Source organism: Pongo abelii, chromosome 6 (genome assembly GCF_028885655.2).
Source record: "Pongo abelii isolate AG06213 chromosome 6, NHGRI_mPonAbe1-v2.0_pri, whole genome shotgun sequence".
Taxonomy (NCBI): domain Eukaryota; kingdom Metazoa; phylum Chordata; class Mammalia; order Primates; family Hominidae; genus Pongo; species Pongo abelii.
The window spans coordinates 6,230,268-6,255,521 of NC_071991.2; the positions used below are offsets into that span (position 1 = coordinate 6,230,268).

At 47.2% G+C, this 25,254-nt stretch overlaps 1 protein-coding gene, 1 long non-coding RNA gene and 1 pseudogene across 2 annotated transcripts; 2 read left to right on the forward strand and 1 right to left on the reverse strand.

Annotated features, from left to right (window-relative positions):
- Window positions 1-1,006: 1,006 nt before the first annotated feature.
- On the forward strand, window positions 1,007-7,184 carry LOC129060569 (olfactory receptor 7E24-like). The gene is made up of 2 exons (XM_063725638.1): window positions 1,007-1,201; window positions 6,288-7,184. Exon 2 carries the CDS (start codon window positions 6,341-6,343, stop codon window positions 6,710-6,712), a length of 372 nt encoding a protein of 123 aa, XP_063581708.1. The 5' UTR covers window positions 1,007-1,201; window positions 6,288-6,340; the 3' UTR covers window positions 6,713-7,184.
- Window positions 2,960-6,281, forward strand: LOC134761670 (uncharacterized). Its single transcript, XR_010140641.1, has 3 exons — window positions 2,960-3,505; window positions 4,228-4,275; window positions 6,018-6,281. It is a non-coding gene; the product is annotated as an uncharacterized LOC134761670 (long non-coding RNA).
- A 14,401-nt stretch (window positions 7,185-21,585) lies between the features above and the next one.
- Window positions 21,586-24,483, reverse strand: LOC134761741 (endogenous retrovirus group K member 6 Env polyprotein-like; annotated as a pseudogene).
- Between the last annotated feature and the right edge of the window lie 771 nt (window positions 24,484-25,254).

Consider the following 25,254-nt stretch of genomic DNA (forward strand, 5'->3'; position numbering starts at 1 on the left):
AAAATCCTAATGTGGGCTATTGAGCCGTTTGCTCTATCCCGCTCATGCTGTGTGAATTGTACTTTCGCTTCAATAAAGCTGTCTCTTCCTTACTCCGGTTTTTTCTTTTGTTTCTTTTCGTTGCTTTGATCTTTTGTTACTTTGTGCATTTTGTTCAATTCTTTGTTCAACACGCCAAGAACCTGGGCAATCCACGGTCAAGACCTTCCATCCAGTAACAGAGGCAGCACGATCCCTTGATGCCAGGAGTTCGAGACCAGCTGGGGCAACAAAGTGAGACCCTGTGTCTACCATCTGTCTGTCTATCTATCTGTCTGTCTATTTTTTTTTTTTTTTTTTTAATTATCTGGGCATGGTGGTGCATGCCTGTGGTCTCAGCTACTCCTCAGGCTGAGGTGGGAAGACCGTCTGAGCCTGGGAGTTGAGGCTGCACTGAGCTATGATGGCACAACTGCACTCCAACCTCGGTGACAAAGCGAGATCCTGTCTCTAAATTAAATTAAAAACAATACCACCAAAACAACAGCAGGTTGGGCGGTGGTGTCTCACGCCTATAATCAGAGCACTTTGGGAGGTCGAAATGGAAGACCGTGTGAAGCCAGGAGTTCGAGAGCAGCCTGGGCAACAGAAACCTCACCTCTACAAAAAATATAACTGGCCTTGGTGGCGGGCGCCTGTAATCCTAGCTACTTGGGAGGCTGAGGCAGGGGGATTGCTTGAGTCCCAGAGGTTGAGGTTGCAGTGAGCTGAGATCCCGCCGTTACACTCCAGCCTGGATGACAAACTGAGATCCCATCCAAAAAAAGCCAGTGCCCCGCTGAGTTTTTCCTGAAACGAGAAACCCTCGCCTGTAGCCAGGAGAAAAGTCCGCGAGCCAGCAAAAAACAAACTCGGCCAGGAAACAGATAACAAGGCCACCCTGGCGTGCCAGAAGACGACGCTGCGAGGCGGGTTCTTCTTCCTGGTCAGCGGTGATCGCTTCCGGGGTGGTGGCGAGGGAGGCGGAAGTGTGATGTTGTAGCAGGTGGCTGCTGTCTATGGGCGGCTGTGGGAGGCTCCCGAGGTGGGGGGCTGGGCCAGGATGGCTGCAGCGGCAGCCAGGGCAGGGAGCGGGCCCTGGGCGGCCCAGAAGAAGCAGTTCCCGCCGGCGCTGCTGAGTTTCTTCATCTACAACCCGCGCTTCTGGCCGCGGGAAGGAGAGGTATGGGGAGGGGGCGGCGTCGGTGCTCCCCGGGGAGGTGGCCCTGTGGTTCTGCCCACCTCGAGCGGCACTGACCTAGCCTGCGTTGTGCCACTTGCGAGCCCGGGCGGGGGGCTGCGGCGGGGTCTTGACAGCAGGCGGGGACCGCTTGAGGTCCTGGGTCCACGCTTGTCTATGGAATAAAGCCCCGTCAGGTCTGGTATCACTCCACACCCCAGGTTGAGGCTGTTTGCGCTTTGCTTTGCGTCAGTTCTGGGAAACTAAAATTGAACTTGGCTTTGTTAAGTGGGTAGTCCCCAACTAGAAGCGTGGAAGCAGAGTGGCAGACGCTAGCCTTCAAATGATACAAGCCTGGAGGACCCTGTAAAAGTTTTCACCGAAATGAGGAAATTAATTCCGGGGCGTGTGTGTGTGTGTGTGTGTGGTTTTTCTGAGGTGGGGACGGCGACTTTCTCAAAGGATGTCCGGAGCTGTGTTTCATTACCAGCAAGTCGGAGTTCTTTTAAAGACTGTCCAGGCTGGGCGCCCTGACTCGCGCCTGTAATCCCAGCACTTTAGGAGGCGGAGATGGGAGGAGTACTTGGGGCCAGGTGTTCCAGACCAGCCTGGGCAACATAGCAAGACCCCCAGCTCTACCAAAAAAACATAATAATAATCGGAAAATGAGCCAGGCGTGGTGGCACGCACCTGTATTTCCATCTACTCAGGAGGCTGAGGACAGAGGATCGCTTGAGCCCAAGTGATGGAGGCTGCAGGTGAGCTGTAATTGGGCCACTGCACTACAGCCTGAGTGACAGAGACCCCATCTCCAGAAAATGAAAAAGAAAAAAAAAAAAAACTCGTCAGTTCAAATGCCTGGGAACTGGCTGGATTTAATTTTCAGGGAGCTATGTGTCTGCAGATGTGCACACCTTTATTTCTTACAAGCATTGGTGTATTACAAATTAGCACTAGGAAAGAAATCTGGAGACTTGAGTTTTCATAAAAATTACCTGGTGCTACTTCAGATGTGACTTATTGACTATCGAAATTGCCTTTCTGACTGGTGGGCAGTATTTGCACAATGATGAGATAATTCCTGTTCTTCTTCTTTTAAATAGAGACAAGGTCTCACGGTGTTGCCCAGGCTGGTCTTGAACTCCTGAGCTCAGGTGATCCTCTCTTCTCGGCCTCTCAAAGTGCCAGAATTACAATTCCTGTTTTTCTAAAACCGGTTTTTCTTTTGTTTTGTCATTAGCATGTGCGCCACAAGAGGTCGACACTGAACTTAGCGTTTTCAGTAGCTAAGATGAAATGTTTCTCTTCATGATGTGCTTCTCTTTCCTCAGTTTCAGGAGGAAAATAAGATTTGATTTTATCATCCAAATGAGGTAGAAGAGAAGAGGCCGGGCGCGGGGGCTCAAGCCTGTAATCCCAGCACTTTGGGAGGCTGAGGCGGACGGATCACGAGATCAGGAGATGTAGACCACCCTGGCTAACAAAATGAAACTATGTCTCTACTAAAAATACAAAGAAATTAGCCAGGCGTGGTGGCGGGCGTCTTTAGTCCCAGCTACTCGGGAGGCTGAGGCAGGAGAATGGTGTGAACCCGGGAGGCGGAGGTTGCAGTGAGCGGAGATTGCACCACTGCACTCCAGCCTGGGCGACAGAGTGAGACTCCGTCTCCAAAAAAAAAAAAAAAAACAGAAAAAGAATGAGAAGAGAGAAGATTAAAAATGTCGGATTGTGTGAAGCCATTGTACAGTTTAAAAGGTAATACCTCTAAGCGTGCCTTTTAGAGTTCAGTGAATTCTTAAAACTGCTGCTGGAGAATTGTCCCAAAGATAATTTTTTCACCTTTGTAAGACCTTTAGCCCATCAAAACCTGCAAAATCTTTACATACACAGAAGAACAGACAGTTCTTTAATGAACCAGAAGGAAATTTCTGGATGGTCATGATATTTACATACACAGTGTATCTTTCTGAAATTGTATGGTGAAGTTACGGGTGATCTTTGCTATTCAGAATTTAGGAAAGTTCTCTGGCTGTTGCATCCAAATAAAATTACAATAAAATTGGTTGCAATTTTAAAATCAAGTTCTTCCTATTTGCTTTATTCGTTCTTGGGGCTGCTTTAAGAAGCTGTGTGTCTGGTGCTGTCGCATGTTCAAAATTTTTAAACTAAGGCAAAATAAAAAACATGGTCTAATGAATTCATTGTATAAATTGAGTATATCAAACTTTGTGGGTTGTTCGGAATCCTATAATTGAAAAACAGTAAAGATGGAAACAAGTTATTGAATATCAAGAGGAGGAGTTGTTGGTAATGTGTCATTGTTTGTTTATTTATTTTTTTAAATGTATTGATTAGTATGTTGAATGCCTTACTTGGTCGGATTTAAACTAGGTGGCTTTTGCGGAAGTTTCTCGGGGTATATAGCAAAGGTTTATGTTTATCATTTACACTAGCACAATCTCTTAAAAATATATATGCACCCTATCTCACTAATAGCTTCTATTCTTCATCTATATTGAAAGCCCTCCTCTACTAAGGCTTACTGATTCACAAATTAGAATGTAAACACTTCTGGCTGGGAACAGTGATTCACACCTGTAATCCTAGTACTTTGGGAGGCCGAGGTGAGGTGGGCTGATCACTTGAGGTCAGGGGTTCAAGACCAGCCTGGCCAATATGGCGGAACCCTGTCTGTACTAAAACTACAACAACTGGCCAGGGATGGTGGCACATACCTGTCATCCCGGCTACTCGGGAGGCTGAGGCAGGGGAATCTCTTGAACCAGGGAAGCAGACGTTGCAGTGAGCCAAGATTCCACCACTGCACTCCAACCTGGACAACAGAGCAAGACTCCCATCTCAAAGAAAAAAAAAGAACAGAAACACTTTTTTTCAGCACACGACTATGGTGGGACCAAGTTTATAAACATTATACTGTTTGGCCAAGAGTCAGTGTACCTTTGCCATCTATCCAGTGGACATTGTTTTTCCCTTGAATTCAGATGTGTGCTGTGTTTTCGTGTTTGCAGGACAAGGTTTATAGTTCGCTGCCGCAGCAGTGCTACAGCATGTACAAGGTAAGCATGGCATTCTTTTTGAACTGAGAGTCCAGCCACTTACCCCTATTTCTAGGCTCCACGGGTGTTTAAAGAGAAATCTGTAAATGACTGCAAAGTGACTCTATCTTAGAGAAGAAAATAATGAGGCCTTTGAAACAGGTAGTGAGGTTTATGCCTACATTTCTTCAGTAAGTATTGAACTCCCTTCTCTTAGCCTTATCGTAGGAATGTGTCCCCAATGATGAAAAAGTGTGTCTATGCGCTCAAGGAACGTACAGAATGAAGATAATTTTATGATGTAAAAAGTTCAGTGAGGCAGGGCACAGTGGATCACACCTGTAATTTCAGCATTCTGGGAGGCTAAGGCGGGAGGATTGCTTGAGCCCAGGAGTTCAGGACCAGTCTGGGCAATATAGCAAGATGTCATCTCTACAAAAAGATTTTATAAAAGTTAGCCAGGTATCATGATGCATGCCTCTACTGCCAGCTACCTGGGAGGCTGAGGTGGGAGGATCACTTTAGCCTCAGAGGTGGAGGTTGCAGTGAACTTTGATTGTGCCACTGCCCTCTACCCTGGGCAACAGAGTGAGATTCCATCTTAAAAAAAAAAACAAAAGATGGTGATTCCATTCATTCAGTGAAAACTGAAAAATGACAAAAATGTGGATGATATTCTGAATGTAAATTGAAATTCGGGGTAAGTTGAAATTTTTGAAAGATGCCTAGAGCAATTAGGTGGTTTCATAAATAAAACAGCATCACATAACAGTATTTTTTGTAACATATTTTTAACTTAAGTTTTGTCATGTAAATATTCTCTGTATTGAAAAGAACTGGGAGATTTAATAAGCTGAATTAATAATTCCCCAGAGCGCCTATATCTTGCCTGGCATAGAGGAGAGAGCAAAAGTAAAAATCTATGTTAATTATTGAATTGACGCTTCCTTGGTTCACAAAAATTGGCTGTCATAAGTGTGACTTTGACTTACTTGATTCCTCTTGTTTTTTGTTTTTTGAGAGGGAGTTTTGCTCTTGTTGCCCAGGCTGCAGTGCAGTGGTGTGATCTCGGCTCACCGTAGCCTCTGCCTCCCAGGTTCAAGCCCTTCTCCCGTCTCAGCCTCCTGAGTAGCTGGGACTACAGGTGCGTGCCACCGTACCAGGTGAAGTTTTCAAATTTTTAGTAGAGGCAGGGTCTCACCATGTTGGCCAGGATGGTCTTGATCTCCTGACCTCCATGATCCGCCCTCCTCGGCCTCCCAAAGTGCTGGGATTACAGGTGTGAGCCACCGCGTCCGGCCAAATTTTCTGATGAAAACTCTTAAGTCCTCCTAAGCTAAGGGCAGGAGTTATAGCTTACATGAATTTCAAAGCCAGACCCACGGATTTGAGGAAGCAATTACTCTCTTGAAGGAGAAAAGTCCGAAAACATAACGATGAAATCACTAGGACCTAATTGGCATGTGGAATGATTTTCTGCTTATGAACTATCCACTTTAATTTCATTTCCAGATGGCATGGTCTCAGCTGTTATACAGTGTTTATAAATGTTCTAAATCAAGGGAATTTGTATCAACCTTCTAGACTAAAATATTTGAGTTCTTAATTTGCTTTAATTAGGATAACCTTTTTCTTCAAGTGAAGAGAATCGTATTTTTACGTAGTTTTTTTCAGAAAAGATAGGCTGTATTTTCTAGCAGTTACAAATTTGTTATGTATGATGATCTCGTTCTTGGAACATTCTTGAATCTAGTGTCTCTAAGGTGTGTACAGGAAGAAATGAATAACACAGAAATCAAAGATGAAAGCATTAGAAGACAATTGAGTCTGTCAGAACTGCAAAATATTGCTGAGTGTGGATTGCTCAGAAATCTGAGAACATGACTTGTGAATTGCTTCTATTCAAAATGCAGACACAATGCCAGGGTTTGTTTATTTGTTTCCGATTTTTCAACACTCTTTTCTATGCAAAAGGTGTCCAAACTATGCAGACCCACAGAATCTAACAGATGTCTCTCTATTCCTCCTCCTAGAACTCTCAGGGGATCCAGAACTGCAGCCGGTCCTCGCTGGGCTGTTCCTGCCCATGTGCCTGGTCACAGTGCTGGGGAACCTGCTCATCATCCTGGCCATCAGCGCTGACTCCCACCTCCACACCCCCATGTACTTCTTTCTCTCCAACCTGTCCTTGCCTGAAATCGGTTTCACCTCCACCACGGTCCCCAAGATGATTGTGGACATCCAATCTCACAGCAGAGTCATCTCCTCTGCAGGCTTGCCTGACTCAGATGTCTCTTTGCCATTTTTGGAGGCATGGAAGAGAGACATGCTCCTGAGTGTGATGGCCTATGACCGGTTTGTAGCCATCTGTCACCCTCTATATCATTCAGTCATCATGAGCCCGTGTTTCTGTGGCTTCCTAGTTTTGTTGTCTTTTTTTTTCTTCTCAGTCTTTTAGACTCCCAGCTGCACCACTTGATTGCCTTGCTAATGACCTACTTCAAGGATGTGGAAATTCCGAATTTCTTCTGTGATCCTTCTCAACTCCCCCATCTTGCATGTTGTGACGCCTTCACCAATAAGATCATCATGTATTTCCCTGCCGCCATGTTTGCTTTTCTTCCCATCTCGGGGACCATTTTCTCTTACTCTAAAATTGTTTCCTCAATTCTGAGGGTTTCGTCGTCAGGTGGGAAAGTATAAAGCCCTCTCCACCTGTGGGTCTCACCTGTCAGCTGTTTGCTGAGTTTATGGAACAGGCGTTGGGGGGTACCTCAGTTCAGATGTGTCATCTTCCCCCAGAAAGGGTGCAGTGGCCTCAGTGATGTGCACGGTGGTCACCGCCATGCTGAACCCTTTCATCTACAGCCTGAGAAACGGATATTAAAGGTGTCCTGCGGCGGCCGTACGGCAGGACAGTCTAATCTCAATATCTTATCTGTTCTATTCTTTTGTAGTGTGGGTTAAAAAAGGCAGCAAGTTCAAATAAGAATGATATCCCAGGGTGAACACCCACTGTGATATTAGGAGTAATACCTCCCTAGGATACAAAAAATACTGTCACGGGATATACACACATGGGGTACACCCACTGTGATCTTAGAAGGAATATCTCCCTATAATATGAAAAATATCACAGGGTGTGCACACTGTGTAATGTTACGAGTAATCTTTACCCTGGATATTACGACTAATATCAAGGGTGTACACACATGGGGTACGCGCACTGTGATATCAGGAGTTGTATCTCCCTAGGGTGTTATGAATCATATCACAGGGTATATACTACGTGTGTACATCCACTGTGATATTTGAAGTCATATCTCTCTATGAGATTACAAATAATATCAAAGTGTATGCACCCCTGTGACCTATTAGGAGTAACATCCTTCCAGGCTATTACAGATAATGTCACAAGGTGAACACCTTGTGTGACATTTTGTACACCTGTGACATTAAAAGAAACATCCTCCTAGGATATTACAAGTAATGGCACAGTGTACACACATGGTGTACACTGCCTGTGCCATCAGGAGTAACATTACCCTAGGATATTACGAATAATATCACAGCAGGTGTACACACATGGTGAACATCCCATGTGACATTAGGCGGGACATGCCCCTAGGATATTAGGAATAGTATCAAAGTCGTTGAACATGCATGATCTACACCCCCGGTGACATTAAAAGTAACATCCCCCTAGGATATTATGAAGAATATCACAGGGAGTACACCCCGTGTGACAGGAGTAACATCCCCGAGGATAGAACGAATAATATCAGAGGGTGTAGATGCATTGTGACCTTAGTAGTAACATCTCTTTAGGATATTGTAAATCATATCACAGGGTGTACACGCATTGTGACATAGGTAGTAACATCCCGCTAGGATATGATGAGTAATATCACAAGGTGTACACCCCCTGTGACAACAGTAGTGACATTCCCCTAGAATATGACGAATAATATCACAGGAGGTGCAGCCCCTGTGATTTACGAGTAACATTTCTATAGAATATTACAGGTCGTATCACTGTGTGACCCTGTACACCCCGTGTGACATCAGGAGTAACAGCCCACAAAACTATTACGAATAATATCACAGGGTGAACACCCCCTGTGAGAAGAGGAATAATGTAGTTTTAGGACATTATGAATGATATGACAAGGTGTATACACCCTGTGATGTTAGGAGCAATATCCGTCTAGGATATTAGGAATGATATCACAGGGGACACACCTCCTGTGACATTAGGATATTACGAATAATATCCCGAGGTGTACACGCATTGTGACAGTACTAACATCCCTGTGGTATACTGTGAATAATATCACAGGGTGTACATCCCTGTGACATTAGGAGTAATGTCCCCTTGAATAGGAGGAATAATATCAAAGAGGATACACACCCCTGTGACATTAGGAGTAACGTCCCCTTGAATAGGAGGAATAATATCACAGAGGGTACACACCCTGTGACTTTAGGAGTATCACTGCTCTGGAATATGAGGAATACTGTCCCAAGGTATTAACCCCCTGGGACCTGAAGAGTAACATCCCACTGGAAGATTAGGAATCATATCAGAGTGTGTACACCAACTGTGATATTAGGAGTCCTATTTATTTTTAGGATATTGGGAATAATATCCCAGTAGGCATACACAAATAGTATGTACGTGTACGGTGATATTAAGAGATATCTCCCTAGGGTACTGCGAATAACATCACAGTGGGTGTACACCCAGTGTGATATTTGAAGTCATATCTCCCTAAGATATGATCAAAAATATCAAAGGGTGAACCCTATCTGTGACATGAAAAGTAACATCTCTGTGGATATTCCGAATAATATCACAGGGTGTACACAGCCTGTGACGTTAGGAGTAGCATCCCCATAAGATATTCCGAGTAATATCACAGGGTGTACAACCCATGTGACATTAACATCTTCTTAGGATATTACGAACAACCTTAGGATATTACAAACGCCCCCTGTGACTTTAAAAGTAACATCCCCCTAGAATATTAGGACTAATATCAAGGGCGTACACCCCGTGTGACATTAGGAGTAACATCTCCCTAGGCTAGTAGGAAGAATATCACTGGGTGTACACCCTCTGTCTTGTTAGGAGTAACATCCTTCTAGGATATTATGAAGAATATCACAAGGTGTACACACACTGTGATATTCGGAGAGAGATCTCCCTGTGATGTAAGGTACATCACAGAACGTACACGCAGGGTGTACACCCACTGCGACATGAAAAGCAGTATCTCCCTATGAGAGTATGAGAAATATCAAAGGGAGAACACTCTCTGTGATATTAGATGTAATGTTTACCATGGATATTACAAATAATATCACAGAGTGTACCCACGTGAGGTACACCCACTGTGGTATTATTTGTACTGTCTTAGATATAACTCTAATATAACACAAAAAGCTATAGCTGTAATATCTCTGAGATACTACAAATAATATCACAGCGAGTCTACACATAGTGTACACCCACTGAGATTTACAGTGATATCTCCCTATAGGACTACAAATATTATCGAAGTTTGTGCACCCCCTGTGACCTTAGGAGTAACATCCTTCTGGATATCGGGAATAATAAGGCATACACAACCTGTGACATTTTGTACACTCTTTGTGACATTCAAAGTCACAGTCCCCTAGTATATTAGGAATAATATCAAAGGCAGTTGACGCACACGGTGTACACCCCATGTGACATTAGAAGTAACATCCCCCGAGGATATAATGAAGAATATCAGAGAGTCTAACTGCACGGGGACATGAGGAGTAACATCTCCTAAGGACAATACGAGTAATATCAAAGGGTGTACACTCATTGTGAAATTAGTAGTGAATTCCCGCAAGGATATTACGAATTTTATGACAGGGTCTACATGCCCTGTGACATTAGTAGTCACGTTTTCCTAGAATATTACGAAGAATATAAAAGGGTGCACAGGACCTGTGACTTACGAGTAATATTTCTAGAGAATATTAAACGTAACACCACTGTGGGTACACCCTGTGTGACATTAGCAATAACATCCCACAAAACTATAACGAAAAATTTGACAAGGTGTACACCCTGTGTGACATGAAAATCAACACTTCCCTGGAATATGACGATATTATCACAGAGTGTACATTCCCTGTGATATGAGGAGTGACATCTTCTAAGGATAATACGAGGAAATTGACAAGGTGGAGAAACCGTGTGACACAAGGAGTGAGATCCCACTAGCATATTACGAATCATATCAAAGGGAACATACCTCATGTGACAATAGAAGTAACTTCTCATTAAGAGACTAACAAAAACAACCCACGGTGTACACACGTTTTGACATTCTTCTTTAGGCCCGCTAGGATATTGGGAATAAAACAAGAGTGTATAGAGTCCTGTGACATCAGGATTAACATTCCTCTACAATATTAGGAACATCGCAAGGTGTATACCAACAGTGACTTTAATAGTGGCATCTTCCACAATACGGAAAATAATGTGCCAGGGGGTCAAACAAGCGTGGCAGCAGAGAACACCGTTTAAGAGTAATGGATTAATACACGCCGGCGATGAGAGGAGTAATATCAACGATCTCCCTACCCTGGATACTACGATTCACATCGTAGGGGGGCGAGGGAACACCCTGCGAAGCGTGGAGCAATAACACCCCGATGGCGGGGAGTGGGAGCCAGCCCCCTAGTCCCCCCCTGGCTCCCAGGAGCCCCCTCGCAGGGGGGTGAGGCACCCCCCGCGAGGCGGGGAGTGGGAGCCAGGCCCCTAGTCCCCCCCTGGCTCCCAGGAGCCCCCTCGCAGGGGGGTGAGGCACCCCCCGCGAGGCGGGGTGTGGGAGCCAGGCCCCTAGTCCCCCCCTGGCTCCCAGGAGGCCCCTCGCAGGGGGGTGAGGCACCCCCCGCGAGGCGGGGAGTGGGAGCCAGCCCCCTAGTCCCCCCCTGGCTCCCAGGAGCCCCCTCGCAGGGGGGTGAGGCACCCCCCGCGAGGCGGGGAGTGGGAGCCAGCCCCCTAGTCCCCCCCTGGCTCCCAGGAGCCCCCTCGCAGGGGGGTGAGGCACCCCCCGCGAGGCGGGGAGTGGGAGCCAGCCCCCTAGTCCCCCCCTGGCTCCCAGGAGCCCCCTCGCAGGGGGGTGAGGCACCCCCCGCGAGGCGGGGAGTGGGAGCCAGCCCCCTAGTCCCCCCCTGGCTCCCAGGAGGCCCCTCGCAGGGGGGTGAGGCACCCCCCGCGAGGCGGGGAGTGGGAGCCAGCCCCCTAGTCCCCCCCTGGCTCCCAGGAGGCCCCTCGCAGGGGGGTGAGGCACCCCCCGCGAGGCGGGGAGTGGGAGCCAGCCCCCTAGTTCCCCCCTGGCTCCCAGGAGGCCCCTCGCAGGGGGGTGAGGCACCCCCCGCGAGGCGGGGAGTGGGAGCCAGCCCCCTAGTCCCCCCCTGGCTCCCAGGAGGCCCCTCGCAGGGGGGTGAGGCACCCCCCGCGAGGCGGGGAGTGGGAGCCAGCCCCCTAGTCCCCCCCTGGCTCCCAGGAGGCCCCTCGCAGGGGGGTGAGGCACCCCCCGCGAGGCGGGGAGTGGGAGCCAGCCCCCTAGTCCCCCCCTGGCTCCCAGGAGGCCCCTCGCAGGGGGGTGAGGCACCCCCCGCGAGGCGGGGAGTGGGAGCCAGCCCCCTAGTCCCCCCCTGGCTCCCAGGAGCCCCCTCGCAGGGGGGTGAGGCACCCCCCGCGAGGCGGGGAGTGGGAGCCAGCCCCCTAGTCCCCCCCTGGCTCCCAGGAGCCCCCTCGCAGGGGGGTGAGGCACCCCCCGCGAGGCGGGGAGTGGGAGCCAGCCCCCTAGTCCCCCCCTGGCTCCCAGGAGCCCCCTCGCAGGGGGGTGAGGCACCCCCCGCGAGGCGGGGAGTGGGAGCCAGCCCCCTAGTCCCCCCCTGGCTCCCAGGAGCCCCCTCGCAGGGGGGTGAGGCACCCCCCGCGAGGCGGGGAGTGGGAGCCAGCCCCCTAGTCCCCCCCTGGCTCCCAGGAGCCGCGGTGGACTCACTGCCTCTTTAGCGTATTGTGCGTCATATTATCTCCCCTCTGGAAATTATGAACTATTTCACAGATGGGTGTACACCCGTCTTTATTGGGAGGAATATCATCCTCTTGCTCTCTGAATATTAGGAACGGTATCATAGGGGTGTTTCTACTCCCTGCGGTATTGGGTGTCATATCCTCCTCTCCCGCGTTGCAGTTAGAAACAATATTAGTGGGGCGTGTCCACCTTCTGTGATATTTAAAGTAATATCATCCTCTTCCCTCCAGTATCATGGGTACAATATCCCTGGGGGGTGTACACTTTCTGTGATATATGTAGTCATATCACCCCCTCCGCCCTGGATTATCATGAAGGACCATCTCGCACGGGGGTGTACACTTCCTGTGATATTGGGAATAATATCCACTTCCCTGTCTCTGAATATTAGGAAAAATATCACAGGGTGGGTGTCCACCTCCTGCTCTATTATGGGGAGTAATATCTGTCTATTATCGGGAGAAATATCATCCCCTCCCTTTCAGGATATTAATAACCATATCACAGGGTGGGTGAACACAGCCTGCGGTGCTGGAATTATTATCATCCTCTGCCCCTCGGGTTACTAGGAACAATATCACAGAAGAGGTGTACAGTCCCTGCGATATTGGGAGTAATATCATACGCTTCTCCCGTGAATATTAGGAGCAATATCACCGGGTGGCTGTACATTCATTGCTATGTTGGCAGTCACGTCATACTCCACCCGCTGGATATTAGGATCAGTGTCCCAGGGTGATTGTACACCTACTGTGATATTAAAACTAATGTCATGCTCTCCATGCCTGGATATTAGGAACAATATCACAGGTAGGTGTCCACCCCCTGCGGTTTAGGAGTCATCATATTATGAATTATTAAACATCAGCCCCATTAATAATTATCAATGGTAATATTAATTAATAGTAGAACTTTATTAATCATTAATGATTATTTTAAAGATAGGATTCTGCATGATTAAAATTAATTCTTACTATTAATGTCATTTTTAATAATCTTAGTTATTAATGTTATTAATCATTGTCTTATTACCAACATCACTTACGATGGATTTAAGTAACATTAATTACGGATATCATTATTTTATTATTAATATTGATATTGCTATTAATTATTAATAGTAATCATTAATATTTTTAATCCGCATGAAGTTTTACTGTCTCCACTGTAGTTATTAATATCGATGATTACTATTAATTGCTATTATATTTATTATTTATTAATATTAATAATTAATAAAACTGTTCCCGATATCCGTGGGGGAGAGGATATGACTCCCATTATCGCAGAAAGTGTACACCCCTCTAGGATGTGACTCCTAATAGTCAGGGGGTAGAGGATGACATGATGGAAAATATCGCACTGGGTGGACATCCCTCCTGTGATCCTGTTGCTGATCTCCAGGCGGGGAGTGGACGGTATGAATCCCACGAATCCAGAAGGTGTAGACCTCCCCGGTGATATTGTCCCTAATATCCAAAGGGAGGAAAATTATCGTCTCTTCCCCTGGATATTAGGGAGGGTATGAGAGGGGGAGGGTGTACATTCCCTGCGATATTCAATGTAATCTTATCCTCTCCCTCCCAGGGTATTAAGAACAATATGACAGGAGGGGTGTACACCCCCTGCGATATTGGGAGTCATATCATCCTGTCGCCCTGAGGAGAGAAGGCATTTGTCTTTCCGTCTCCTGTCTCTGAAGAGGAGGACGAAGTAAAAGTTGAAAAACAAGAGGAATGAAGCCAGTGGCAAGACCAGCCGGTGCCACTGATGAGCCGGCCTGAGGTGAAAAGATGAACCTCCCCCACCCCCACTCGAAGCACATGTGCTCTGAATCCACCACGAAAGACCCTTTCAGGTGGAACCTCTTAGAGTTGTAAGCCCTGAGAAAAGGGCCAGGAACTCTGTCTTCCTTCGGGGGGAGCTCCGCTCTTAAGACGCGTCTCCTGTCTCCTGGAGAGGATTAAAAGGAACATGGTCCTCCTGGAATCCGGTGTCTGAGGGGTTTGTCCGCGGCTCGTCCTGCTCCGCTTCTTGGTTCAACATGACCGGGAATTGAACCTGAGCCGTGGCAGTGAGCGTACCGATTCCTAACCACCAGACCACCGGGGAACTTAGAGCTTTGTGGGAAATAGATTGCCTGACATTAGAAGTGGCTCGGCCATCAGAAGGAAGCCTGGACAGGTCCCTTGTTTCTCAGGTGTGGCACAAGGGAACTGGGAAAGGATACCTAGACCAGTTCCCATACATAGACACCTGGTGACGGCTGGTGCTAGAACCCCCACAGTGGCTTAAGAGGGCAGGCAGCAGCAACACTAGTAGCAAAGGGACAGATAGCTAAGGAAGGATCCTGCTCCACCCGCCCACGGAAATCAACTCCTCAAGTTCTGTTCGACCCAACATCAGAAGGTCCACTGCAGGAGATAGCACCAGTGATCCCAGTGGTGCCCTCCCCTTCCCAGGGAAAGAGGCTCCCCACTCTTGAGCCCACAGTGCTTGCGCCTCCGCAAGACAAGCCTATCCCTAGGCCATCCAGAGTAGACAAGAGAGGAAGTGAAGACTCGGGAGAAACCCCTCCCTTGGCAGCTGGTTGATGACCCAAAACGGGGATCCAAATGCCCCTGAGAGAGCAGCGGTATGCTGGGAGAGATGAGGATGGTCACGTGGTGGACAGGCGTGTTTTTCTCTACCAGCCCTTCACCTCTGCCGACCTTCTCCACTGGAAAAACAATAACCCGTCCTATCCCGAAAAGCCACAGGCTGGAATTGATTTGCTCCAAACTATTCTCCAGACCCACAACCCCACCTGGGCTGATCGCCACCAGTGGCTCATGTTCCTCTTTCACAGAGATGAAAGGCGGAGGGTGCTCCAAGCAGCAACTGAGTGGCTAGAGGAACAGGCACCAGCTGATTCTCAAAACCCCCAAGAGTACGGAAGGACCCAGTTACCAGGAACCGACCCCCAGTGGGACCCAAATGAAAGAGAGGATATGCAAAGGCTAAACCGAGACAGGGAAGCTCTCTTGGAAGCATTCAAGAGGGGAGCTCAGAAGGCCACAAACGTTATCAAGGTCTCTGAGGTTATTCAGGGAAAAGAAGAAAGTCCAGCACAATTCTACCAGAGACTGTGTGAGGCCTACCGTATGTGTACTGGCTTTCATCCCCATAGCCCTGAAAATCAGCGCACGATTCACGTAGTTTGAGCCAGTCAGAGCGCAGAAGACATGTGAAGAAAACTGCAGAAACAGGCTGGCTTTGCAGGGATGAATACATCACAATTCTTAGAAATAGCTAAACAGTTGTTTGTAAACAGGGATGCAGTAAGCTGTAAGGAAAACCACAAAGAGAGTGAACGTCAGGCCCGGTGAAACACCGACCTGTTAGCTGCAGCAATCAGAGGGGTCCCCCCAGAGAGGCAAGGGAAGGGGGGCCCTGGGAAAGAAACTCAGCTTGGCTGTCAGAGTTGGCAGCGTGAGCAGTGTGCTTATTGAACAGAAATCGGACATTGGAAGAACAGATGCCTTCAGCTCAAAAGAAAACAAGGTGACTCAGAGCAAGAGGCCCCGGACAAGGAGGAAGGGGCCCAGCTCGACCTGGCAGAAGTAAGTGTTCTTGGACTGAGGGAGACCGGGCTCAAGGGTCCCCAAAGAGCCTGTGGACAGAATGACAGTCGGGGGTAGAGACGTTGATTTTCTTGTAGATACCGGTGCTGAACATTCGGTAGTAACCGCCCCGGTCGCCCCCTTCTCCAAAGAGACTATTGACATCATCGGAGCCACGGGGGTTTCAGCAAAGCAAGCTGTCTGCTTGCCTCGGACTTGCACTGTAGGAGGACATAGAGTGATTCATCAGTTTTTGTCCGCGCCTGACTGTCCCTTGCCCTTGTTGGGAAGGGACTTGCTTAGCCAGCTGAGAGCCACTGTCTCTTTGACAGAGCACGGCTCTTTGCTGCTAAAGTGACCCGGAACGGGAAGCATTATGACCCTTACGGTCCCCCGAGAGGAGGAATAGAGACTTTTCTTAACTGAGCTGGGCCAAGAGAGAAGACCAGCTCTGGCTAAGCGGTGGCCAAGAGTAGGGGCGGAAGACAACCCTCCAGGGTTGGCAATCAACCAAGCCCCCAGACTCATAGAAGTGAAGCCTGGGGCCCAGCCGGTTAGGCAAAAACAGGACCCGGTCCCCGGAGAAGCTCTTCAAGGTATCCAGGTCCATCTCAAGCACCTAAGAACTTCTGGAATTCGAGTTCCTTCTCAGTCCCATGGAACACTCCCCTCCTGCCTGTTCCCAAGCCAGGGACCAAGGACTACAGGCCGGTACAGGATTTGCGCTTGCTTCATCAAGCTACAATGACTTTCCATCCAACACTACCTAACCCGTACACATTGTTGGGGTTGCTGCCAGCTGAGGACAGCTGGTTCACCTGCTTGGACCTGAAAGAAGCTTTCTTTCATATCAGATTAGCCCCAGAGAGCCAGAAGCTGTTTGCCTTTCAGTGGGAAGATCCGGAGTCAGGTGTCACTACTCAGTACACTTGGACCCGGCTTCCCCAAGGGTTCAAGAACTTCCCCACCATCTTCGGGGAGGCGTTGGCCCCAGACCTCCAGAAGTTTCCCACCAGAAACATAGGCTGCCTGTTGCTCCAGTAGGTTGATGACCTTTTGCTGGGACACCCTATGGCAGTCGGGTGTGCCAAGGGAATAGATGCCCTGCTCCGGCACCTGGAGGACTGTGGGTATAAGGTGTCCAAGAAAAAGGCTCAGATCGGCCGACAGCGGGTACGTTCCTTGGGATTTACTATCTGACATGGGGAACGCAGCCTGGGAGCAGAAAGAAAGCAGGTGATTTGCAATCGACCGGAGCCTAAGAGCGGAAGGCATGTGAGAGAATTCTTAGGAGCTGTGGGGTTTTGTAGACTGTGGATCCCAAGCTCTGCAGTATGAGCCAAGCATTTGTATGAGGTCACAAAGGGGGGGACCAGGAACCTCTCGTATGGGGATCCCAACAGCAGCAAGCCTTTCATGAGTTAAAGGAAAAAACGGATGGCAGCCCCAGCCCTGGGGCTACCTGATCTGACAAAGCCTTTTCCATTGTATGCGTCAGAGAGAGAAAAGATGGCAGTTGGAGTTTTCACCCAAACTGTGGGGCCCTGGCCGAGGCTGGTGGCCTACCTCTCTCAACAACTAGACGGGGTTCCTAAAGGATGGCCCCCGTGTTTGAGGGCCTTGGCAGCAACTGCCCTGCTAGTACAAGAAGCAAATAAGCTGACTCCTGGGCAAAACCTGCACATAAAAGCCCCCCATGCTGTGCTGACTCTAATGAATACTAAAGGACACTGTTGGCTAATGAATGCTAGACTCACCAAGTACCAAAGTTTGCTCTGTGAAAATCCCCATATAACCACTGAAGTTTGGAACACCCTAAACCCTGCCACCTTGCTCCCGGTATCAGAGAGAGCCCTGTCGAGCATGATCGTGTACAAGTGTTGGACGCAGTTGACTCTAGCAGACCTGACCTCCAGGACCAGCCTTGGGCATCAGTAGACCGGGAACTGTAAGTGGACGGGAGCAGCTTCATCAAGCCACAAGGAGAGAGATGTGCAGGGTATGCAGTGGTAACCCTGGACACTGTGGTTGAAGCCAGATCGTTGCCCCAGGGCACTTCAGCCCAGAAAGCTGAACTCATTGCTTTAATTCGGGCCTCAGAACTCCCTGAAGGTAAGACTGTCAACATTTACACTGATTCTCGGTATGCCTTTTGAACGCTTCAAGCGCATGGAGCATTCTAGAAAGAAAAGAGCCTATTGAACTCTGGGGGAAAAGACAGAAAATATCAACAAGGAATCTTGCAATGATTAGAAGCAGTATGGAAACCCCACAAGGTGGCAGTTACGCATCGCAGAGGACACCTGCGAGCTTCCACCTTGGTGGGTTTGGGGAATTCCCGCGCTGACTCAGAGGCTGGAAAAGCAGCATCTGCCCCCTTCCGGGCACCAGTCACAGCCCCTCTGCTCCCTCAGGCACCTGATCTTCTACCTACTTCTTCTAAAGAAGAAAGAGACTTTCTCCAGGTAGAGGGAAGGACAAGTGATGGAGAAAGGATCGACTGGGTTACCAGATGGGAGAGCAGCTGTGCCACAGCTGCTAGGAGCCACAGTTGTACTGGCTTTCCATGAAACCACCCATCTAGGTCAGGAATCACCGCAAAAGTTGTTAGGCCAGTATTTCGACATCGCGCATTTGTCAGCCCTTGCCAACACGGTGACGCAGCCGTGTGGTGTGTAACCTGCCGACAGCATAAGGCGAGGCAAGGTCCAGCCATTGAGTCCGGCATACAAGCTGATGGAGCAGCCCCCTTTCAAGATCTCCAGGTAGACTTCACAGAGATGCCAAAGTGTGGAGGTAACAAGTATTTACTTGTTCTTGGGTGTACCTACTCTGGGTGGGTGGAGGCTTCTCCAACACGAACTGAGAAAGCTCGTGAACTAGCCCGTGTGCTTCTTTGAGATCTCATTCCTAGATTTGGACTGCCCTTACGGATCGGCTCAGATAACGGGCCTGCGTTTGTGGCTGACTTGGGGAACAGAAGACGGCACAGGTATCGGGGATCACATGGAAACTACATGCCGCCTACCGGCCTCAGAGTTCCGGAAAGGTGGAGTGGATGAATCGGACTATCCAAAATAGTATTCTTGTCTTCCCCGCTGGATATTAAAAACAATACCACAAGGGGCGTCCAACCACCTGCCAAAGTTGAGGGGATGTTATCCTCTCCACCCCGCCCCCGGATATTAGAGACAACAACTCAGGGGTAATGTACACCCACTGCTTTCTTGGGAGTAATATCATCCTCTCCCTTCTTGGATATGAGGCAAACTATCACAGTGTGCGTGTACGCCTGTCGCGAAATTGGATGTAATGTCATCCTGTGCCTCCCTGGATATGACGAACAATATCACGGGGGTTGTACAACTTCTGAGATATGGGGAGTGATATCATCCTCTCCCCTCTGGAAGTTAGGGACTATATCACAGGGGTAGTGTACACCCTCTGTGATGTTGGGTCTAATATCGTCCTCCCGCCCCCTGGATATTACAAACCATATCACAAGGGGCGTGTACACACACTTTGATATTGGTATGAATACCATCCTCTCCCTCTTTGGATATTCGGCGCAATATTTCAGGTGGGGTGTACACCACCTGCGATATTAGAAGTAGTATTATTTTCTCCCCCCGTGGATATTAGCAACAATATCACAGGGGCTGTGAATATCCCCTGCAATATTTCGAGTAGTATCGTCATCTCCCCTCATGAATATTAAGAACAATATCGTGGGGGGACCTGTACACCCCCTTTGATATTTGATATCATCCTCTTCCCCCCGGATATTAGGAACAATATCAGGAAGGGATGGACACACCCTGCGATATTTGCTGTCACCTAATTGTCTCTCCCCTAGATATTAGGAAAAATGTAACTGGGGATGTGAACAGCCCTGCGATATTGGGAGAAGTATCATCCTCTCCCCCCTTGCATATTAGGAACAATAGCACGGGGTGGGGGGTGTACTGCCTCTGCGATATTGGGAGTAAAATTATCCTCTCTTCCCCTGGATATTAGGAAGGGTATCAGAGTGGAAGGGTGTACATTCCCTGCGATACTCAATGGAATCTTATCCTCTCCCTCCCAAGGTACTAAGAACAATATGACAGGAGGGTCATACACCCTCTGCGATATTGAGAGTCATATCATCCTCTTTCGCTCTGCATATGAGGAACAATATCACAGGGTTGTGTACACCCCCTGCGATATTGGGAGTAATATCAGCCTCTCTCCCTCTGGATATGAGGAAGAGTATCACAGGGCCGTGTACGCCCCCTGCGGTAGTGGGAGTGATATCATCCTCTCTCCCTCTGGATATGAGGGAGAGTTTCCCAGGGATGTGTGCAACCCCTGCAATATTGGGAATAATATCCTGTCGCCCTCTGGATATCAGGAAGAGTATCACATGGGTGGGTACACTCCCTGCAACACGGGGAGTAATATCATCCTCTGCCCCCCAGATGTTCAAAACCAAATCATGCGGTTGGTACACCTGTTGCGATATTGGGAGTAATATCTTCCTCTCTCCGCCTGGATATTAGGAGTAATATCACAGGGGTGGTTTATATCCCCTGCGATATTGGGAGTAATATCACCCTCTCTCCCCCTGGATATTAGGAACAACATCACAGGGGGTGTCCACCCCCTGGGATATTGGTGTCAAACCCCCGTGATATTAGGAGTCATATCATGCTCTCGCTGAAGGGGTGGCCTGCCCCTCCACACCTGTGGGTATTTCTAGTCTCGTGGGATGAGAGACGGAGAAAAGAAATAAGGCACACAGACAAAGTAGAAAGAAACAACAGTGGGTCTAGGGGACTGGCACTCAGCACACCAAGGACCTGCACCGGCACCGGCCTCTGAGTTCCCTCAGTTTTCATTGATTATTATTCTGATTATTTCTGCAAAAAGGAATGTAGTAGGAGAGCAGGGTGATAATAAGGAGAAGGTCAACAAAAGACATGGGAGCAAAAGAATCTATATCATGATTAAGTTCAAGGGAAGGTACTACACCTGGACGTGCACGTTGGCCTGATTTATGTTTCTCTCCACCTGAACATCTCAGCGGAGTAAAGAATAACAAGGCAGCATTACTGCAAGCATGTCTCCCCTCCCGCCACAGGGCAGCTTTTCTCCTATGTCAGAGTTGAACAAGTGTACAGTCGGGTTTTACACCGAGACATTCAGTTCCCAGGGGCAAGCAGGAGACAGTGGCCTTCCTCCATCTCAGCTGCAAGAGACTTTCCTCTTTTACTAATCCACCTCAGTACAGACCCTTTACGGGTGTCAGGCTGGGGGACAGTCAGGCCTTTCTCATCCCACGAGGCCATATTTCAGACTGTGACATGGGGAGAAACTTTGGACAACACACCGCTGTCAAGGGCAGAGGTCCCTGCGGCTTTCCACAGTGCATTGTGACCTTGGTTTATTGAGACTAGAGAATGGCAATGACTTTTTCCAAGTATACTCCCTATAAACATTTTGTTAACAAGGCACATCCTGCACAGCTCTAGATCCCGTAAACCTTGATTTTATACAACACATGGTTTTGTGAGCTCCAAGTTGGGTCCAAGTGGCTGGGTCAAAGTGGCTGGGGCAAAGCTGCAAATTAACAACATCTCAGCAAAGCCATTGTTTAAAGTTCAGGTCTTTTTCAAAATGGAGTCTCTTATGTCCTCCGTTTCTACATAGACACAGTGACAGTCTGATCTCTCTTTCTTTTCCCTACATTTCCCCCTTTTCATTTTGACAAAACCGCCATCGGCATCATGGCCCATTCTCGCTGGTCACTGTTTCTCCAGAGCTGCCGGATACACCCGTAGAATAACAATAGAGAACACAGACATACAAGGATTAATACAAAATTTGCAATAGTGGAATTTCCAGTGGTTTTAACCCAAGTGACAGGGTTAAGATTTGTGAGGCTATTAACAGATTTTACCATTGCCTCCCATTCTGGCACCAGATTTCACTGGGCTTTTGATGTTTCAAAAATTTGTTCTTTCAATTTAGAAACATCTAAGGTTAGATTATCTTCTCTTCCTTGTAGATGGCATCTAACCATGTCCCAGTGATGTTCAGATTCATTCTTGGCTCCAGGTGTAATACAAAAATCTAATGTATTCCAGTCACACTGTAACTGAGAAAGATATTCCAAGCTCATGAGCCTATCTCCCATCCAGATAACAGTTTGTCTAAGATCATTAATTGGATTTCCCAATTTTTGATCTATTTGAGTCTAAGAATTCCACAATTTTGAGGAATTCTTTTGCCAATTATTCACATATTCTGCAGTTTGAACAGAGGAGTGTAAAGCAATTCCAGCAGCTGCAGCAGTAGCTGTGACTGCAATAAGACCCATAATCACTGCAATTAAAGTAAAAATGAATTTTTTAGATCTGGTTAGGACTCCTTTTAATACTTCTGTGATGATATGTACGGATGGAGAAGCCTCCCACGGTTGGTCCGTGGACACGGGGATCCACACGCCTTCTCTTGCCATTACTAACAGAACACGATGCTGCCAATCCAAAGTTGAATCAATGCAAGTAAACAACCTGCAATTTTCACAGGTTATAGTTTGGGAATCTGGTTTAAGAACTATGTTTCCTACAACCAGCATAGAAGGGGGTTTTACACAACTTTGCAAAGGAATTGTCAGATTGGAACTTAGGTTAATAGTATAATATGGCTTATGATTTCTTCTTCCCATAAGTTGATTTCCAGACCAAATTCTAATGTGGTATGAGGCCACAGTGAGCTTCCATAATTCTGGGTGTTCAGGACCAACAACAGGACTAAGTAACTTTGGTCAGGGTGATGAAATCCCCTTTTCACCCCCTTTCCAATGATAGGGTGATTCTAGCCTTCTATAAACCTGGTCTAGCTTTTTAGTTAAATCACTATCATAGGCTGGATTAGTGGGCCAGACAGATGGAGCCTGTGAACATGAGTGAGTCTGGCCCATACAATCATAATATAATTGGCCTCGAGGGGCCCAGTCTATAATAATTCCAAATTTATGGTTTTGTAGTACCACTGCAGTATCAGCCACACATTCTTCCCAAACTAAGACTTCTGGGTCTTTTGATTCTTTTGGAATTTCCTTGGGACATGGTTTCCCTTTAGGCCTAAATTGTAAGGATCTTTGATAGGAAGAATTCTGTAAATTATTCACTTGTGACTCAAGTGACATTCCACTTATCCTATGATAAGTAAATTTACTGGTGGCACTGACAGTAGGTACTTCTACCAATCAATTTTGGATTGTAGGCATTAAGCATCCTGGTGCTTTTCCCAGGCAAATAGGAGGATAATGGTACCCAGTGGAAATGTTTATCATCATTCCTTCTTCTTCAGGTTGGGCAGGGCCACGGTCATCTGTGGGGCCTTGTACCCATGCACTGTTATTAACATCTACTTCAATAGGATTATCTATCCAAGTGACTGCCCGAATTCAGGCTGGGAAAGGCACATAGGCCCAATAAGTATAGTTAGCTGCAGCGGCTCCTGCAGACATAGGGAGACTTACCACCGTTGATACAATCACGAAAGCTGCAAGCAGCATATTCTCTGGAGTTTGTGTTACCCTGGTGTTTTCCAGGCTTTTTTCAGCTAACTGTGCCAGCTTCTTTAGCTGGGGCCAGGTCGGAGGCTCCGCCTTCTTGGTGGATGGCAGCTTCATCTGTTCTTCTGATATCACCATTTTGTTCACCCTGCGAGTTGATGATGTTCGATTGCGGGTTCTCTGTGTCTGGGGAGGCGCCTTCCTTTGCATCTCTGGTGGGTTCATTGTAGAACTTCACATGTCTAGCGGGTACCCAAACAGGAAGCTGATTTTCTCCTGCTGAAACACAAGCAAAACCTCTCCCCCATGTTATCACCTTACCTATTTCCCATGTTTTATGTTTGTTGTGTTTCCACCAAGTCAGTTTTCCCTCATGTGGGCTGTTCTTTTTACCAGTCAAATGTTGTTCTGCAGAAGTAGTGGTCTGATTTCTATATATATTTTAAAAATTTAAAGTATAGAGTGCTAGATTAAGTTGCATCTGGGTAGTGTTATACTCATTACTGTCTTTTTCCTTTTTTTATTTTGTTTAACCAATTGAGCTTTGAGTGTTCTATTAGTTCTTTCAATTATGGCCTGTTCTTGGGAATTAGAAAGGATTCCTGTGGTATGTGTAATATTCCACTGATTTAAGAATATTTGAAATCCTTTACTAGAGTATCCTGGCCCATTATCTGTTTTAATTTTTTCTGGAACTCCCATGACTGCAAAAGAAGATAATAAATGTCTTTTAACATGGGAAGTACTTTCTCCTGTCTGGCAGGTTGCCCATATGAAATGTGAATAAGTATCAACTGTCACATGGACAAATGACAATTTTCAAAATGAAGGTGCATGTGTAACATCCATTTGTCATAATGCATCAGGACATAAGCTTCTGGCATTAACTCCTGCCTCTTGAGTGGGCAGGTGTAAGACTTGACACTGAGCACAATGTTGTACAATATTTTTTGCTTGTTTCCGTGTGATATCAAATTTGTTTTTAATCCTGTTGCATTTACATGAGTCAGCGCATGAAGTTCTTGTGCTTCCATGAAGGCAGATGATACTAGCAAATCAGCTTGTTCATTGGCCTTAGTTAAAGGCCCTGGGAAATTAGTATGTGCTCGAATATGAGTAATATAAAATGGGAAATTTCTCTTTTCTCACAGTTTGTTGTAACAATTTAAAGAGCTGATTTAACTGATCATCCATCCTATATTTGATTAGGGTTGTCTCAACATCCTTTGTAGCCTGTACTACATATGCAGAATCTGAAACAATGTTAATAGGCTGATTAAAATCTTGTAAAACTGAAATGACAGCAATCAATTCTGCTCTTTGAGATGAGTGATATTGAGTTTCAATGACTCATTCTTTTGGCCCAGTGTAAGCCACTTTTCCATTGCTGGAACCCTCAGTAAACACTGTGAGAGCATTTTCTAAAGGTTTATGTCTGGTAATTTAGGTAAAATCCAAGTAGTCAATTTCAAAAACTGGAAGATTTTTGCTTGTGGGTAATGATTATCAATAATTCCCACAAAATCAGCAAGACCAATCTGCCATGCACCAGAATTGATAAAGCTTGTCCAACCTGTTCCTTGTTTAAAGGAACAGTGATTTTATCTGGGTCATTTCCACACAATTTTACTATTCGTAGTCTTGCCTGACCAATTAATGTAGCCATTTGATCTAAGTACAATGTAAAAGTCTGAAGTGTACTGTGAGGAAGGAGTGACCACCCCACAAGATCTGTATTTTG